General features: G+C 49.0%; 2 protein-coding genes across 3 annotated transcripts; one reads left to right on the forward strand and one right to left on the reverse strand.

The window, feature by feature from the left end:
• The first annotated feature begins 1,187 nt into the window (after window positions 1-1,187).
• On the forward strand, window positions 1,188-6,478 carry bpnt1 (bisphosphate nucleotidase 1). Of its 2 annotated transcripts, none has more exons than XM_066702953.1 (9): window positions 1,188-1,445; window positions 3,593-3,711; window positions 4,019-4,123; window positions 4,294-4,401; window positions 4,515-4,563; window positions 4,985-5,076; window positions 5,169-5,366; window positions 5,501-5,606; window positions 5,840-6,478. In XM_066702953.1, exons 2-9 carry the CDS (start codon window positions 3,595-3,597, stop codon window positions 5,989-5,991), a joined length of 927 nt encoding a protein of 308 aa, XP_066559050.1. In that variant the 5' UTR covers window positions 1,188-1,445; window positions 3,593-3,594; the 3' UTR covers window positions 5,992-6,478. The 2 variants fall into 2 exon arrangements, with proteins under 2 accessions (XP_066559050.1, XP_066559049.1); XM_066702952.1 differs by lacking the exon at window positions 1,188-1,445 and adding an exon at window positions 1,777-1,801.
• A 344-nt stretch (window positions 6,479-6,822) lies between these two features.
• ppp1cb (protein phosphatase 1, catalytic subunit, beta isozyme) lies at window positions 6,823-15,367 on the reverse strand. Its single transcript, XM_066702951.1, has 8 exons — window positions 15,263-15,367; window positions 12,352-12,483; window positions 10,489-10,719; window positions 10,220-10,324; window positions 9,956-10,027; window positions 9,719-9,870; window positions 9,318-9,452; window positions 6,823-9,054 (listed from the first exon to the last, which is right to left on the reverse strand). The coding sequence occupies exons 1-8, from the start codon at window positions 15,312-15,314 to the stop codon at window positions 8,950-8,952; spliced, it is 984 nt and encodes a 327-aa protein (XP_066559048.1). The 5' UTR covers window positions 15,315-15,367; the 3' UTR covers window positions 6,823-8,949.
• Between the last annotated feature and the right edge of the window lie 556 nt (window positions 15,368-15,923).

Below are 15,923 nucleotides of genomic sequence, written 5' to 3' on the forward strand. Positions count from 1 at the left end.
CAATTGTATTGAAATTAGATGATTCCTAATTAATGATAGAAAAACTAAAACTCAATAAACCCATTCTTTTCAGCTAATTGAATAACATTATTACCCATTGAATTCATTTGACAGAAGGTATATCTGCTGCATGATCTCAAATTCACTGCACCCTGATGAAGGCTCATTGGACGAAACGTTGGTGGGTTTCTGCCTAATGAAATTAATTGATGTCATAGTGTAGTGATTTTTAATTATTGTTTGAGACTTCATTCTGTTATCTTGCACCTCTACCGTGTTTGACTGTAAACCCTGTTAAAATGTTCCTAATGATAACATCCTACTACTAAAAGCAAACAAGAACAACGCTAATGTCCTGGTTATAACGTCCTGCCATAACCAATAGAAAACCATAAGATGACATTTCATGAAGTGCTGTGAATGTCAGGATTGTAACTTCATAACAGAAACCAAAATGGGACCAAACCGGAACGTTTCTAAATGTCCTGCTCTGACCACTGGGGGACCACAAGAGAATGTCTCCTTATGGCCTGTGCAGGTTCGCTTTGTATAGTGATGGGCTCTTCACAATGAGACGGCTCTTTTGGCTCCCAAACGGCTCTTTAAATAAAAAATGTATTCCAGGATATACAGCCCTGGAAAAAATTAAGAGACCACTTAACATTGATTTCTGAACTTTTTTCCAGAGCTGTATGTATATAAATCCAACACCTACATTTTAAATCACTTCTCCGCTGTGTGTAATCGCACCCTCAACCTCAGGTTCAGCTGTTTCTAAACCACTACACCAGCACATGCACAGTGAAGACCCTCCTAACGCAGCCATCTGTGCTAATTAGGTGTAGTCTATGACTGAATTATTGGAATTCATTTAAAATAAACGTATACATTGAGAAAAAAAAGATGTGTGTCTGGGGTTACAGCACTATATTACATATGCTTTTTGGACATTGACTTAGGAGACTTTAAAGCACTTATCTCTGTTCAATATTGCCAACACTATTCGTCCAGCAGCCCCGCCCACAATCACAGCGTCATCGATCGTTCCCTGCGTGCGATTGGTGCCTGCAGAAGGACAAAACCCGCCCCCTCGGGTGATTGACATGCATTAAAAAAGAAGTTCGATTGCAAAATTTAGCTGAAAGATCACTTAGCAAACAGCGCAATAAATGAATGAATTGATTTATGAATTGATGCATTAATTTATGAATTAAATATTTAATTTTGCCCCTTATAATGCTCCATAGTAGTCACCAGGAACACGCACTGCATTAGCTGCAGCAGGATTACGAGGTGTGAACCCATCTAGCGCTAGGACCGGCGCGGTGACAGAGGCCGTCCCTCCGGCGCGGTTTCCTGGCGGGCCGCTGACAGCGACTCTCCGGTGCCTCTCAGTCCGCCTCAGAGCAGCGCTGGAGCAGCCCGGAGCAGCACGCAACAGCGCGGTGAGTGCGTCCGTCCGCTGGGAAACGGAGCTGGGCACTAATGTTCAGACAGCGCCGGAGAGCAGCGACAACTGGCGACACATTGTGCGCCTGACCTGATGAGGAGAGCCGGTGTGTGGGGCGGAGGGTCGGCACCATTACTGCCTCCGTAGACACAGCTGTAGTTTTGCCAGTGCCAGCTGCTGTTGTGGGAGGTGTTGTTATTAGACTTGTTCTTGGGGAGGGAATCGCACTGGCTCAGGCATTGTACAGATCACAGTAAATCAGTGCTGCAGGAGTCGGTGTGTTTACAGCCCGTCTGCACTTCGGACCCGCTGACATGCCTGTGTCACTGTGACTGACATGCATGTTCCTCGGTATGTATCGGTACAGGTACAGAAGTACAGTATTTAATCACTTTACAATCAACCATTTTGCTTGTATCACTTTTTTTAGATGTACACGTTGTTTCTGAAATCACATGTACTGTACTTGGCGCTGCTTTTCTGCTTCACAGTTGGGGGCAATGGTCTCTGGCTGGCTGTCCATGATCCTGTAGGGTCCTGTGGGGAAAATATAGTCCGACTTACATCGCTACCTTCAGGAAGCAATTTTAAGTGCAGGAGGCCATTGTATGCATTTATTTATTGAGTTGGTTAGTTAGCTGATTTGTGATTTGCCCACTCGGTTTTTTGATTTGTTTTTGCAGTCAGTACTTCCTCAGTCAATGTAGTGTAGTGTATTATATTAGAGATCATGGTAAAAACAGACATATTAGGGATCCATATTATCATTACTACAATTTACTGCTATTGTATCTTCTTACCTTATGGTTACTGTTACTATTGCTACAGTCACAACTGTTCATCTCACCTCAGTGTCAACTCTCTCAAACTGACGAATGTCGAAAGGTCATTTATCACAGATTGGCTACTACATGTGAAAACTTGGATGTCTCTTATATTATCACTGTTTTATATAAATAACTCACACCAGGACTTGACTGAATTACACCTTTATAGATCAGGGCTGACAGTGATGCATTTATTGTTATATACACTCAACCACTGACACATTGTAGCACATTAACACATACTGACACTCGCAAGCACTGAATCTCCACATTGGATTGTTACACACACTTACACACGCAATGCCAGTACTAGCGTTGTGACACAGCGGAGGTGTTGAAACGGCGACCACACTGTGATTGCACACAGATGTCTCAACAGTATCCCCCCCCCAGCAACCAACCAACCAACCCACCATAATATCCCTTTAGTGTGTGTGCAGTCAGACTCCCACTGTGATTCAAACTGCCGTCTCAGACACAGCACACGGAGAGACAAACCTGCTGCACTGCATTGCCCTACACCACAACACGTTATACTACACACTTTTACCAAAGGACCAGTCCCCAGACACGAGGGGTTTGAAAGGACATCACTATGGCATTATATACACTATACGTGCTGTTATACTCACACAAGGAAAAGCAGTGTGATTGGCTGTAAACTCTGAGTTTGTGTGTAAGTCTGGTGTGCAGGGATGCAGAGTTGAGGAGCAGGGGTTCCCTTTCGGGGTTTAGTGCTTACAGGAGCCTTATAAACCATATTATTTGTTGAGCTGTACTTGTTCCTCAGTGATCGGTACTATGAGTTTGTTCAATACTGATTCAGCCATAGTGAGAGAATACTGGGATGATTCCATTCAACTGAACTGAGTTAACTTTGTGTAAACTTTGGAGTGTCACTGCATACATTAAACACAGCCCTGGGAGATAAAGACTTTAGACTTAATAGAGAGTAGACACTAACACACAATTCCTCACACACACACACACACCGACCAATTGTTACATAATGACACAGATACGTTTTTACACACTCTCATACTGTGACTGTTACACACACACATGCACACGCACACACAGTCAGTCAGTACTGTATTGTGAAACAGAATTGAGGTGTTGAGCCATGATGGCCACACTGTGATTGCACATCAATTACAACACAACCCCTGCATCCCCCCCAGTGCATTCAGACACACACACAGCAGCCCTCCTGTTTCGAGGTCTGTTAAGTGTTTGTTCCTCACAAGTAGGACCAGTTATAAGTAATTGTAATTTTCTGTCTCCACTCTCTCTTATCCCCTCCCCCGACTCTCAGAAATGGCAGGCAGTCCAGTGGTGATGCGGGTGTTGGCGTCCGCGTTCGCGGTGGCAGAGAGAGCGGGTGGAATTGTCAGAAGGGTCCTGCACAGCGGGGAGCTGGGCATCGTAGAGAAGGTGAGAGAGTGTGTCAGTGCGGTGTGTTGGTGTGTCTTTATGTATGTCATTGTGTGAGACAGTACGTCAGTATCAGTGGCAGTGTGTTAGTCCAGCATAGTTAGTCATTGTGTGTTAGACTGCGTGGCTCAGAACAGTGTAGCAATGTCAGTGTAGTGTGTTAGTAAGTATAGTGCATCAGTGTCTGTCTGTCTGTATGTCAGAGCAATGTGTGTCAGGACAGTGAATTAGAGTTTGTCTGTTAGTATGTCAGTATGTCAGTGCAGTGTGTCAGGACAGTGCATCAGTGTCAATGTTCTGTCCGCAGTCAGGGGCCAGTGACCTGCAGACCAAAGCTGACCGGATGGTCCAGAGGAGCATCATCGCCTCACTGTCTCGCAGCTTCCCCTCCATCACCATCATCGCTGAGGAGGTACTGTCACTGACCCTCTGCGTCTCTACCTGTCTGTCCCTCTCTCTCTGTTTGTACTTCTATCTTGGTGTCCATCTGTCTGTCCTTTGGCATGCATGTGCTTTGATTGAACATAACTCTCTACATTTGCCTATCTGTCTGTGTCTTTGCGTGTGTGTCTCTGTGTACAGGACTTGCCAGTGGAGGCTGTGGAGGAGGACCTGATTGAGAGCGGGCAGGCTGAGGAGGTCTTGCAGAAAGCCTGCCCTGCGGAGTACAGCACCCTGAGAGAGGAGGAGGTGAGGAGATGGGAGAGGGAAAGGGGGTGTAGCGTCGGATGAGGAAAAGGTCAGGGAAGGGAGACATGTTTAACTACATCTGTCTAACCTCTCTCTATCTGTCTCCCCCTCAGCTGGTGGTGTGGGTGGACCCTCTGGACGGCACTAAAGAGTACACAGAGGGTGAGCTCTCCACTGCACTGTGACACAGTCTTTCAGCAGCATCTCAGTGTTCCCTCTGGACTCCCATTTTCCCTATTGTCTCCCAGTGTCTTTTGCTTCCAGCCGAGCTCTCCTTAAATTCTGAAATAGCCTCTGTCTGTGTGTGTGTCTCTGTCTCTTTCACTGTCATTGTCTCTGGCCCTGTCGCAGTGCGTCTGTCCAGTGCTTGTTGAGCCCAGTGGTCACCGGGAGAGACACACCATCTCCCACCTTTCTCTGGGATATGTACGAGGAGAGAATAGTGGGGGAGAAGGAGAGAGAGGATATAGAGCAGTGTGTGGCGGGATCATCAGCATGTGTGTGCATGTCTCCCTGTGTCTAGGAGTGTATGTGATTGTGTCACTGTGAGTCTCAGAGTGACGATGTCATGCTGTCCCCCCAGGTCTGCTGGATCATGTGACCGTGCTGATTGGCATTGCATACCAGGGCAAAGCTGTCGCCGGGGTGATCAACCAACCATTCTACAACTATGAGGTACGACCTCAGTACACTGACCCCCCAGTGCAGAGTGAAACCCAATACAATGCCGATTCACTGACCTCAGTACATTCCCTATGTCTCTGCAGCTGGGTGCAGGAGCTGCCCTGGGCCGGACGCTGTGGGGCATGCTGGGACTGGGCGGGTTTGGGTTCAAGCTGCAGGAGGTCCCTGAGGGGCGACGCATCGTCACTACTACCCGCTCCCATAGCAACAAGCTGGTGACGGAATGTGTCCAGGCCATGGAGCCACACGAGGTCATCCGAGTGGGCGGGGCTGGAAACAAGGTGGGTGGGGCAGCAGGGTTGTGGGTGGCATGAGATGGGGTGGACAGTCCTCTTTATTGTGTCACTGTGAGAGGATTATTGTCTGGCAGTGCTATGGTTAATGACATGGTTTCCCTCCCTCTACTCCTCTCCAGATTATCCAGCTGGTGGAGGGCAAGGCCTCAGCCTATGTGTTTGCCAGTCCCGGTTGTAAGAAGTGGGACACCTGCGCCCCCGAGGCCATCCTGCACGCTGTGGGGGGTGAGGATCTCTCTCTATTCAACCCCCCCTCTCCCTCTCCATCCTCCATCCCAAAGGGGTTGAAGTACTCCACACACCCCTTTCTCTCTCCATCTTCCTGACCCTTTTTGTTTTGCCTTCTCTCTACACTCCTGTCCTCAGCTTTTCTCACTCCTCCCGCCGTGCTTCCACTCTGTTAACCCCCTTTTCTCTTCCCTCCCTCTCTCTCTCTCTCTCTCTCTCTCACTCTGCAGGTCGGCTGACCGATATCCTGGGCTGCCCGTACCGGTACGAAGCTGACGTCCAGCACATGAACAGCAGGGGGGTTCTGGCCACGCTGCGTGACCACGACTACTACACCCAGCATGTGCCACCGTCTGTCCGACAGGCGCTGAGCACCAACTGACCCTCCTGTCCGCTGCCCTCTGACCCCCAAGTGCCCCTTCAACCGGTGACCAAGTAATCTTCCATCCTGACTGACGCGCGACCATATCTGACCCTCTGCCCTCATACTGACCCTGTGACTGACCGTCTGACCCCTTGCCCTCTCGGTTTCCTCTAATCTGACTGCAATGAAGTGCCAGTACTGTTCAGCCCATGATGCACTGCTGTCTGTCTTTTACAGTGTTTAATGTCCAGCTGTGATTCCTGTGAGCACAGCTGGTCAGTAGTTTAAAAGTCTTCTGGTGTGGAGCTGTGAGCAGGGTGGTACTCAAGGGAGCTCAGCCTCCCTTCCTCCCACCTGTGTTGAAGGTCTGACATCAGCCTCCCACCCAGCCAGTCTGACACACTGGGGCTTTGATACAGCTGCTCCAGACTGCACTCACTTTCTTCTGTGATTATTTTTTACATTTTATATTCACACTAATAAAGGACCAAGTTTGCACAAAGAACCGTGTGTGCGTTTCTCTCCAGGATTCCTTTTCCTCTTCCCAGCCTATGGAATCACCTGCACTGTGAATCTGCATGTCTGTGGCCAGGGCTGCCTCACCACAGTGCCAGACAAGAGCCTCAGTGTCTGTTCTGGGTCGTGTTTTACTCCAAACTGGTTACTAATTAGTAGACTCAATTAGTGCACTTATTTACTCTGTTACCTGTACTGTAGCTCTCAAGGACCAGGGCTAGAGACCCCTGCTTTACTTACTTAACACTCACATAGTAACAACTACAGACTCACTACCACACACATGACACTGCAGGGCCACTGAAGGACCAAATGAAGAGTCAACAGAGCCACTCCGGTTTGTTTACATTTATTGAACCCAAAGACTGTGAAACTAACTTGTACAAATCGCAAAACTGATTCTTCCGTTTGTTTCGTTTTAGCTTTGTTATTACACGGTTTCTCGGCAAGAGAAGTTAAATTAGAAAAGACCAGAATCAAAAACAATAAGAAAACAAGATACCAAAAAGAGAACTCTCTGGGATAGTGACCACCCTGTTGGGTACAGATTGGTGTTTGTTTGCTCACATCCAGACAGACAGAGGAGTCATGACCATGGCTGACTGTCCACAGAGCAGTCACTGACACTCGGGAGGAGACAGGCAGGCAGGCTGTACACAGCCCTGCACTGAAGGAAAAAGGGAGAGAGGGGGAAGGAGAGGGACTCCATTAATGAGTGAGGGGGGAGAATAGCCCTGCACTGAAGAGTGGGAAAAGAGAGGAGGCTCCATCCAAATAACCTCTGAAGCAGTGACTTAATCTCTCCACCAGGTGTCACCATTTTCTGCTGTGTGTATCAGTTTGTGGCATGTGCGTCTGTGAGACTGCATCTCATATTTAGGGCCCACTGGTCTTTACTGTAAAAGCTTTGGCAAACACAAAGTGAACGACAGTGTCTTGAGTGGGAGTCTGAATGCTGTCTGGTCCACAGTCACTGCTCTCTAAAGGCACTGTGACTGAAATTAGTGTATGTGTGGGTTTTGGGTTGTTCTCATTAGAATATCCAACGATTTCAATAGAAAAATCCTATCCTCAGCTCTCCCCTCACTGCCCCATCTCCTCTGCCTGTCCCACTTTGCTCCGAGTCAGAGCCCTTGCCAGCTGCACTGATTACAACAGGCCAGGCCTCCAGGCTAGCTCACTCGCACCTCATGCACAGGCCTGAGCTGGCTGAACAGAGGCTTCACATCCTGATCGAGCTAAAGCAATGATGTGTTACGATGACAATTCCACCCCCAAAGATTCCCAGTCCCAAGGTTTTCCCTCTTCAGCCTTCCTGACTCTCCAGGGGCTGGAAACCATCAGACCAACACAATGCCAGACTCCCCACGACCGTCTCAGGCAAATTGACCATGCCTTGTGTGCAGCAGGGCTGTGGTCCTCAGCCCTGGTCCTGCAGTACCCCCGTGTCCGAGCCAAATCTCTCGCTTATTTAATCCCTTTTACCTGAACTCTCTCGTTCCATGAGGTCCAATTAAGCAAACATTTCATTACGTTAGTGATTTTGAACGCAGCTGGAACCAAAGCCCACAGACACAGTGGTGCTCCAGGACTGGGGCAGACCAGCACAGCTCTAGTCAATGCTGAGGAGCTCCAGTACCAGACTGTGACTCAGCTGTCTGGTCCTGAATAGGGCTAGGGGGGAGCTGCCCAATCAGACCGAGGAGCAGCAGTCTGTGTCCAGGCACAGTTGGTCAGTCAGTGTGTATTAGACAATTCACAGCCCCCAGCCCCCCTAGCACTGCACTACTCTCCCTCAGAGCACTTAGGCCTCGTCACACTCCACATCCCCCTCTCCCCCTCTCCCCCTCTCTCCCTCTCTCCAACTCGGCTACATCCATCTTTCATTTCATCCCTACCTCCCGCCACCTTCCACTAAAATCTTTATAGAACTTCACCTCACCCTCTCCTTATCTTACTCCCCCCCTCTCTGTTTGTGTGCGTGAGAGAGGTTGTGCTCAGCTGTGTCTGCGTGTGTGAGGATGTGGCCAGGCAGTGTGCATCTCTGTGTGTCTGTAAGTGTGTCAGAGAGGGTGAAGGTCTGTGTGTGCATGTCATCACCAGTCACACAGCACCAGGGTCTGGCTTCAACACTACAATCTGGTCCCTGGGTTCTTGCCTTCTCTCAGGATGGCTCTGTGCCTGTCAGTGTTCCTCCCCCCAGCAATAAAGAAAAAAAAAGGAAAAAAGATTTATGTACACCACTATATAGAGAGAGAGAGAGAGAGGAGCTCCAGACTGTGAGCAGACAGGAGAGGAGAGGATCGGGGCTGCTGTCTGTCTGTGCAGCAGTGTGTGTGTGTGTGTGTGTGTGTGTGTGTGTGTGTCGGGGGGGTGTTAACGGTGGTCTAGGTGGTCACAGGAGTTGGGGGGGTGGTCAGAGGGTAAGAGGGGCGGCGGTCTCGAAGACAGACCGGCCGCTCACCTCTTTTTGGGGGCGTTGGCAGTGCGGGGTGGGGTCACGGGGCGCCCCGAGTTCACACCCCCGTACTGGTACTTCGCCTTCTTCTCCGACGGCTTCAGGATCTGAAGAACATGGAGAGTGAGAGAGAGAAAGAAAGAGGGGGGGGGGGACAGTATTAGTACATGTCATGTGTTTTATTGACAGTGGTACAGGCAGTAAAAGCAGGAACAGATGCTGCTCTGTGTCTGAGTGACAAACACAGAGTACAGTGCAGTGCCCAGTGTCCACAGTCACCCGTGTGATGTAGGTGTGGGTGCGCTGGGAGTGCCAGTGTCAGTGTGGCTGTATCTGCAGGGGACTGGGGGACGGCGTCAGTGTGTCTGACCTGGAAGGAGCACATCAGGGACTCGTCCACGCTCATCATGCCCCCGGCGTTGTCGAACTCTCCACAGTAGTTGGGGGCCGAGAACAGAGTCACCAGCTGCCGCTTCGCAAAGAACTCATACCCGTCCTCCACCACCTGAGCACAGCAACACAGTCTGAACACACACTCTGTACACACATACACAGTGCGCAAGCAGCAACACACTGTCTGTATACAATACTGCACGGTCAGTATACAGTAACAACAGTGCGTGTGTTAGCATGTAGTAGAAGTGTGCAGTGTAGCTATAGTACAGTGTGCAAAAGATTAGTGTACAGTGTATATATATATATATATATATATATATATAAAATGGGGTACAGTGTGTGTGTGTGTGTGTGTGTGTTACAGTGCTTCAGTACCTGGTGGGCTCTGCAGATGAGGTCCAGGTCGTGCCGGTTCAGGAACTTGCTGACCACGTCGGCCCCGAAGGTGAAGGAGACGCCGCGGTCGTTCTCACCCCAGCCCTGCACGTCCTTATCAGGGTCTGACCACAGAAGGTCACACAGCAGCCCTGAGAGAGAGAGACACTAGTGATACACACTGTAGCACAGACACACACACAGGATCTGCCTCTGCCTCTTGCCCGTCAGGCACACCTGTGTCGGGGACGTCTGTGGGCCTCATGATGCGGCGGATCTGCTCCATAGACTGCAGGTCGGGAGAGAGGCCTGAGCAAGAGGGGGAGACAACAAAATAAAAATAAATAAACACACAGTCCCCCTCCTTCCTTCCCTCTTTCCCTCCCTCCCTCCCTCCCTCACTTCAACTCATCAATTCTTCCTCCCTCTTCAAATCTTACTATCCCCTCCTTCCATCTCTCCCTCTACCCAGATCACCCGATCCAATGCCCTCCCCCTCACCTCCGTGGCAGCAGAAGATCTTCTCGTCGATGATGGCGGCGATGGGCAGGCAGTTGAAGCAGTCTGTGAAGGTCTTCCACAGCTTGATGTTGAACCTGCGCTTACCTAGAGACAGAGAAAGAGATGGAGAGAGAGAGAGAGGTGTAAAGATGGAGGCACACCCATCTTTCACCATACCTCCCTCCCTCTCTCTCCCCCAACCCCAACCCCAACCCCAACCCCAACCCCAACCCCTCACCTCCCACTCTCCCACTCTTCCCGTCTCTTACACTCGTCGTAGAAGCCGTAGATGCGGTTGATGGAGGCGCACTCATGGTTGCCCCGCAGCAGGAAGAAGTTCTCGGGGTACTTAATCTTGTAGGCCAGCAGCAGACAGATGGTCTCCAGGGACTGCTTGCCCCGGTCCACGTAGTCCCCCAGGAACAGGTAGTTGGCCTCGGGGGGGAAGCCTCCGTACTCGAAGAGCCGCAGCAGGTCTGTGTACTGCCCGTGGATGTCACCTGCAGAGAGAGAGAGGAGGCGGGGTTAATACAGACAGAGGAGCGTTTGTATGTGTTTGTATGCAAGTGTATGCAGTCTGTGTTACTGTATACACAGGTGTTGATCAGTGTGTGTGGCTGTAGTGTGTGATGGGGCGTGGTCTTTGGTGCTGTGTACGCTTCATATGTGCGTGTGTGTGTGTGTGCGTGCGTGCGTGTGTGTGTATAGATCTCAGTCAAAGCTGCTGTGTACACTGCAGTTGCACAGTGTGTGTGAGTGTAACACTGATGGTGTCACAGAGAACAGACTGTTCAAGGACAAAGTATAAACCACTGCAGTAGAGTATAGTTTACTTTAACACAGAGACTGGAGCCTGACTGCCCATCATCTCTTGACCATAAAGAGAAAGCAGTAGGCAGAAGAAAACAAAGGTAAAGAAAGAATGAAAGCAGGAGGAGAGGTAAAGGTGTGGGAGTGAGAAGTCCAGGGGGGCTCAGTCTGCCTCCCCTCAGGCATCTCTCTCCATTTCCCTCCCTCGTTCCTGCTCTCTCCACCTCCATATTAAAACCAGCATCCACATAAAAACATACATTTCACCAGCATTCTCTCTAAGCCCTTTACAGTGGAGAAACCTAGTATAGTATGTTCAAAACTCCAGCTCTCTGTGGAGGAGCTGTGCAGACTGGCTGCCAGGGGCAGCGAATTGGCCCTGATCAGGGGCTCGGACAAACAATATAGATGCTGGGAAGGGCAGGGGGACGGGGGTGCTCTATCTCTGTTGAGAGGAGGGCCGACAGGCCAGGAGACCAGGATGGCAGCAGGACTGGTGCTGTGTTACTGCGCTGTCTTAAGGAGGAGAGAGGGATGGAGGGGAAATCGGACTAGACTTTTTATTTTGTATTATACAGGGAAATATAACTATTGTTCTTTCTGGTTTGAAAGTTAATCTTCTCTGTGAGATAGAGAGTGTGAGTGTAGTTAGTGTGGGAATGAGGGGGTGGGTGTATGTGTAATATATATATATATGTGTGTGTGTGTGTGTGTCTACGGGGAGAGAGAGAAACTTTAGACTTCAATCATATTTTAACAATGAATGAAGAAAAATAAAACACACCAAAAATTAACAAAAAGCAATATGAGAGAGTGTGTGTGTCTGCGCACATGTGTATTCAGAGCAGGACAAAAAGAGAAGAGAGAGGGTATGCATCTGTGCATCAGAGAGAGAGAGTGTGTCTGTATTCAGTGGGAGTGAGAGAAAACAACAGCAGGAAAAGAAGACAGAGGGTATGTTTGTGTATTCAGTGTTGGAGAAACATCAGATGAGTATGAGTGGGTACGTGTCTGAGTGAGCATGCGTTTGTGTTTGAGAGTGTGAGTGAGTGACTGCATGTCAGTCAGCGTGTGTGTGTGTGTGTGTGTGTGTGTGTGTGTGTGTGCGCGTGTGTGAATAGGTGTGTGTCAGTGGGAGTGTGTACAAGGAGGGCACAGAAGACAGGATGAGTAAAAGGATAGTGTAGGAGTAGGAGAAAAGGGTGAGTGAGGAGAAGGATGGGATAAGGGTGAGTGTGAAGGAGAGGAGTGGGGTTGAGCGAGATGAACGAGTATGGAGAGATGGAGTGAGTAAAGAGGAGGAGGAGTGTGCAGAGACTGACCACAGATCTTGAGAGGGGCCTCCAACTCCAGCAGGATGGGCTGGCTGAGGAAGATCTCCCGGGACTTGATGCACAGCCCGCGCACCTCTGCCTCTGACATTTGCACGATCTTCCCTGGGCGGCATCCCCGCACTGAGAGAGAGATAATACAGAACTGCATTGAGAGGTGGTTAATACATCACTTAACTGAGAGAGAGAAAGACAGAGAAGGAAAGAAGTGGGGAGGCAGGGGTTAACGCTTAGAGGGCAGAGAGGGGAGGAGAGAGCCTGGCGCGCACAGCCCTACACTGACACTGACACTGACGCTGACAATCACTGTGGCAGTCACACAGGGAGAAAGGGCCACAGCGGTCATTATCTCCCCAGGAAGACTGTCACCCCTCCCACCCGCTCCCAGCTGCACACAGCACTCCAGAACTAGAACAAGGTTCAGTCACTTATTGGCATTACACAATCACAGGTCCCCCTTAGTTTTCCTCTTGCATGTTCCTGGAGTTTATATTATGACTGTTGCAAGAAGTACCAGAACACATTAGTCATTACACTACGTAAGGTAAATCGTGCTACATTCAATACCAAGCCACAGCCATTCCTGCATCAAAAACATCTTCAGCAGGGAAGCGCTCATTTGAATGCACTGAAGGAGGATTTTCATACGGTCAATCGGTTCAAGGCTGACAGCTGAAGTTACACAACTTGTAGTGGCGTCTATGCACGACAGATTCTGTTGAGGTTTGATTCTATGGTCAGGTGGTCTGCCCCACACTGAAGGAATACTGTCCCTTGGGATGTGATGAAGGATTTAACAACGTCTGTAAGGACACTGACTGTGCTGCAGTGTGTTGCAGTGTCTGTGCTGTGCACTCACTCACACACTCTCCCTCTCACTCCCATGTACTCTCAGAGTCTACAAAAGCATGTCTTTTTTATCACAGCTGCAAAAGGCTGGATCAGACACCGATTTTATTTCAGTCTACAGCAGTTTAGCTTCATACTTCAGTGCATTAGTTGCAACATAGACAGCTTTCTCTGATTTAGAGCACAGTTTTTACCAGGGGGTTCAAAGTCTATCCTTGGGTGGGGTGGGGGTGCAGTCAAAACCAGCCCCATCTCTACACTACAGGTCAGTTTTCTGGTGCAGTTAGCTCCTTAATTAAACAAATTTCTCACCTATTAACAAGTCAGGTGTGCCACAACAACACAGCACAATAATGGACTGGTATTTAATGCCTGCCTTAGTCTCTGCAAGTTAGCATCTCCTATATGTTGAATTAATAATGATTACTAATGAGTTATGTGCATGCAGTGACTGGATTTGTAACAGTAAGCATTTTTGGTGGGGGTTTCTTTCTTTCATTCTTTCTTTGAATTTAAACTTAGTGAGCAGTATTTACCTTGGAACAAATTTCCAGATCTGAGTAGACAAGTTCAGTGTTACGTAAGTTTACTGGCAGTGCACACAGATAAGCTATTGATAAGGAAGTACAGAGAAGGAGGCAATACAAAACTCTGAAGAGGAAAGGGACCAATAGAAATGTCCACTGGGAGAGGTGCCAGCAGATTTACAGCCTGTTTGTTTAGACTTTGATTAGATTTGTACAGACTATGAGGAACTTCAATACGATACGCCAGTGCTGTTTTTTTCTGCTTCTCCAGTGCAGTCAGTACTAAGACCATCCACTCCTGTCAGCCAAGCAGTCCTACACTGCTGAGCAAAGAGACTAACTAACAGTCATGCCACACAGATGGACAGACACAGATTGATAGAGGGGTGGATGGAGAGATCATTACAGACTGATATATAGCAAGAGTCACAGGTATAGAGTTGCACCACAGACAGACAGATTAGTGCAGATTCATGCAGCTGAAGAGCATTAGCTCAACATGTCCTGTAACCAGTGAGTGACACTAATTGAATCCCTCTGGGTCAATCAGAAACATGTATTCTTATTGTAGGCTGTTTGAGTAACATTAATAGACAGAAAGACATTTATATAAAAGACAAACAGCCTAAATGGATACAGTCATAGTTACTTTTAGAAGGAATTTAGAAAGAGCCCCAGGTCCACGGAAAGACTGATCATCACCAGGTACAATACGTGGTGTCCAGGAGAGAGACCTGCCAACCACAGCACGTCCATTACACAGAGCCGGGGTCTGTGCGGGGTCTGTGCGGCGCATCCCCCCTCTCATCTGTTTTTGAAATCAAACCCGACTGGCGCAGAGCTGCACCCGCGAAAATCACATGCATGTTAATAATCAAATAATAACAATGACGCAGGAGCGGCGTAGCCCCATTTTATATCGCGCTTATTCACATATACAAACACACACGCCTTCAACACACAGAGCCACTTGACCAAACACTGTAAACACAGCTGCCGCCACACTCAGCCTGCGATGATTTCATTTAAACTCGGATTTAATGTGCAAAACACGCCTCAACATGACAGGTGGGCAGGGAATAATGGAGACACCTGAGCACTGGTGATCACTGCGCCGATTAGCTGGTGTGCGTTATATACAGAAACACATGAAGGTGCACTAACAATAACATGAGGCGGACGGGAATGCCTGACAGTCGTTCATCATGCATTATCATCATAATACGATGAATGTACATCGACACTAGCCTGTCAGTGCAACGTCAACACACACACGCATCTATTTAACAGACATTTCGTGTGTGTTTGAGGTCCAGACCTCCGCACCGCCTCCCCTGCCTCTCTCTCCCTAACGACAGCCGCCGCTGCCCCGGCGCTTGTAAACACTGCCCGGCTGACAACACCTGCTCCCGCTGCTCGACAGGCCGCGTTTTCAGCCACGTCCTTATTCTCGGACTAGTTTGTCTTGTCCCGTTTTGAAGGCTACATATTCCCGGCCGACACCGGCACCGGCGCCTCTCGCCTACCTTCCAGCAGCCGGGAGATGAGGCTATCAACATTCAGCTCGCCTTCCGCCATCTTGTCGGAGTCGCAAACAGACGCGCCGGTTCCTCCTCCACCCGCCGGGCGGCGCCAGAGACACCGAGGCGCCTGATAACAGCGCAGCGCGTCAGTCACGGCACACTGACGTTTAAATATATTCATGCACAAGCGAAAAGTAAAAGACGAGTATGTCTGTTGCTGTCTGTATTAGCACGTCTGAAACATCCAAAGAATGCATACACTTTCTTCAATAAATATTATTATTATCATCTATTTGCTGCACCTTTTTGATTTGTCTTCCTGAAGTTTTTTTTGTTTCATTGCAGAACTTGTGGCTGCATTGTGTAGCTGTTTCTCTGTGTTATATATTGTTATGTGCACAGTTGTCGGTGTAGTATGCAAAGAAGGGCTGAGTGAAAAGCAATAAAGTGAGCAGCTCCCACACATACTTACTGATCCCCACCACCAGAGCCACAGACTCCCCCAGCTCTGTGGTGTCTGAGCAAGGTGACTCTGAAGCCGCAGTTTAAACATTTACACATTCTGTCCTACCCTCTGTTTATACCCCCCCAACCCCACTCCCTCTTTTCCCTCACACCCCTATAGCCAAGCAGTCATCAGTTATCCATCTGTCAGTTTTGGGCC

The sequence above is a fragment of the Amia ocellicauda genome, chromosome 1, assembly GCF_036373705.1.
Source record: "Amia ocellicauda isolate fAmiCal2 chromosome 1, fAmiCal2.hap1, whole genome shotgun sequence".
NCBI classification, from domain to species: Eukaryota; Metazoa; Chordata; class Actinopteri; order Amiiformes; family Amiidae; genus Amia; species Amia ocellicauda.

Bases quoted from the DNA above. Each gene is read 5' to 3' on its own strand.
- bpnt1 (XM_066702952.1), top strand. The intron at 5,077-5,168 runs GTACGACCTCAG...ATGTCTCTGCAG, and splicing joins AACCATTCTACAACTATGAG to CTGGGTGCAGGAGCTGCCCT. The intron at 5,367-5,500 runs GTGGGTGGGGCA...ACTCCTCTCCAG, and splicing joins TGGGCGGGGCTGGAAACAAG to ATTATCCAGCTGGTGGAGGG.
- ppp1cb (XM_066702951.1), bottom strand. From the start codon at position 15,314: ATGGCGGAAGGCGAGCTGAATGTTGATAGCCTCATCTCCCGGCTGCTG. The intron at 12,484-15,262 runs GTAGGCGAGAGG...TCTCTCTCTCAG, and splicing joins CATCTCCCGGCTGCTGGAAG to TGCGGGGATGCCGCCCAGGG. The intron at 9,453-9,718 runs GTACTGAAGCAC...TGCTGTGCTCAG, and splicing joins TCATCTGCAGAGCCCACCAG to GTGGTGGAGGACGGGTATGA.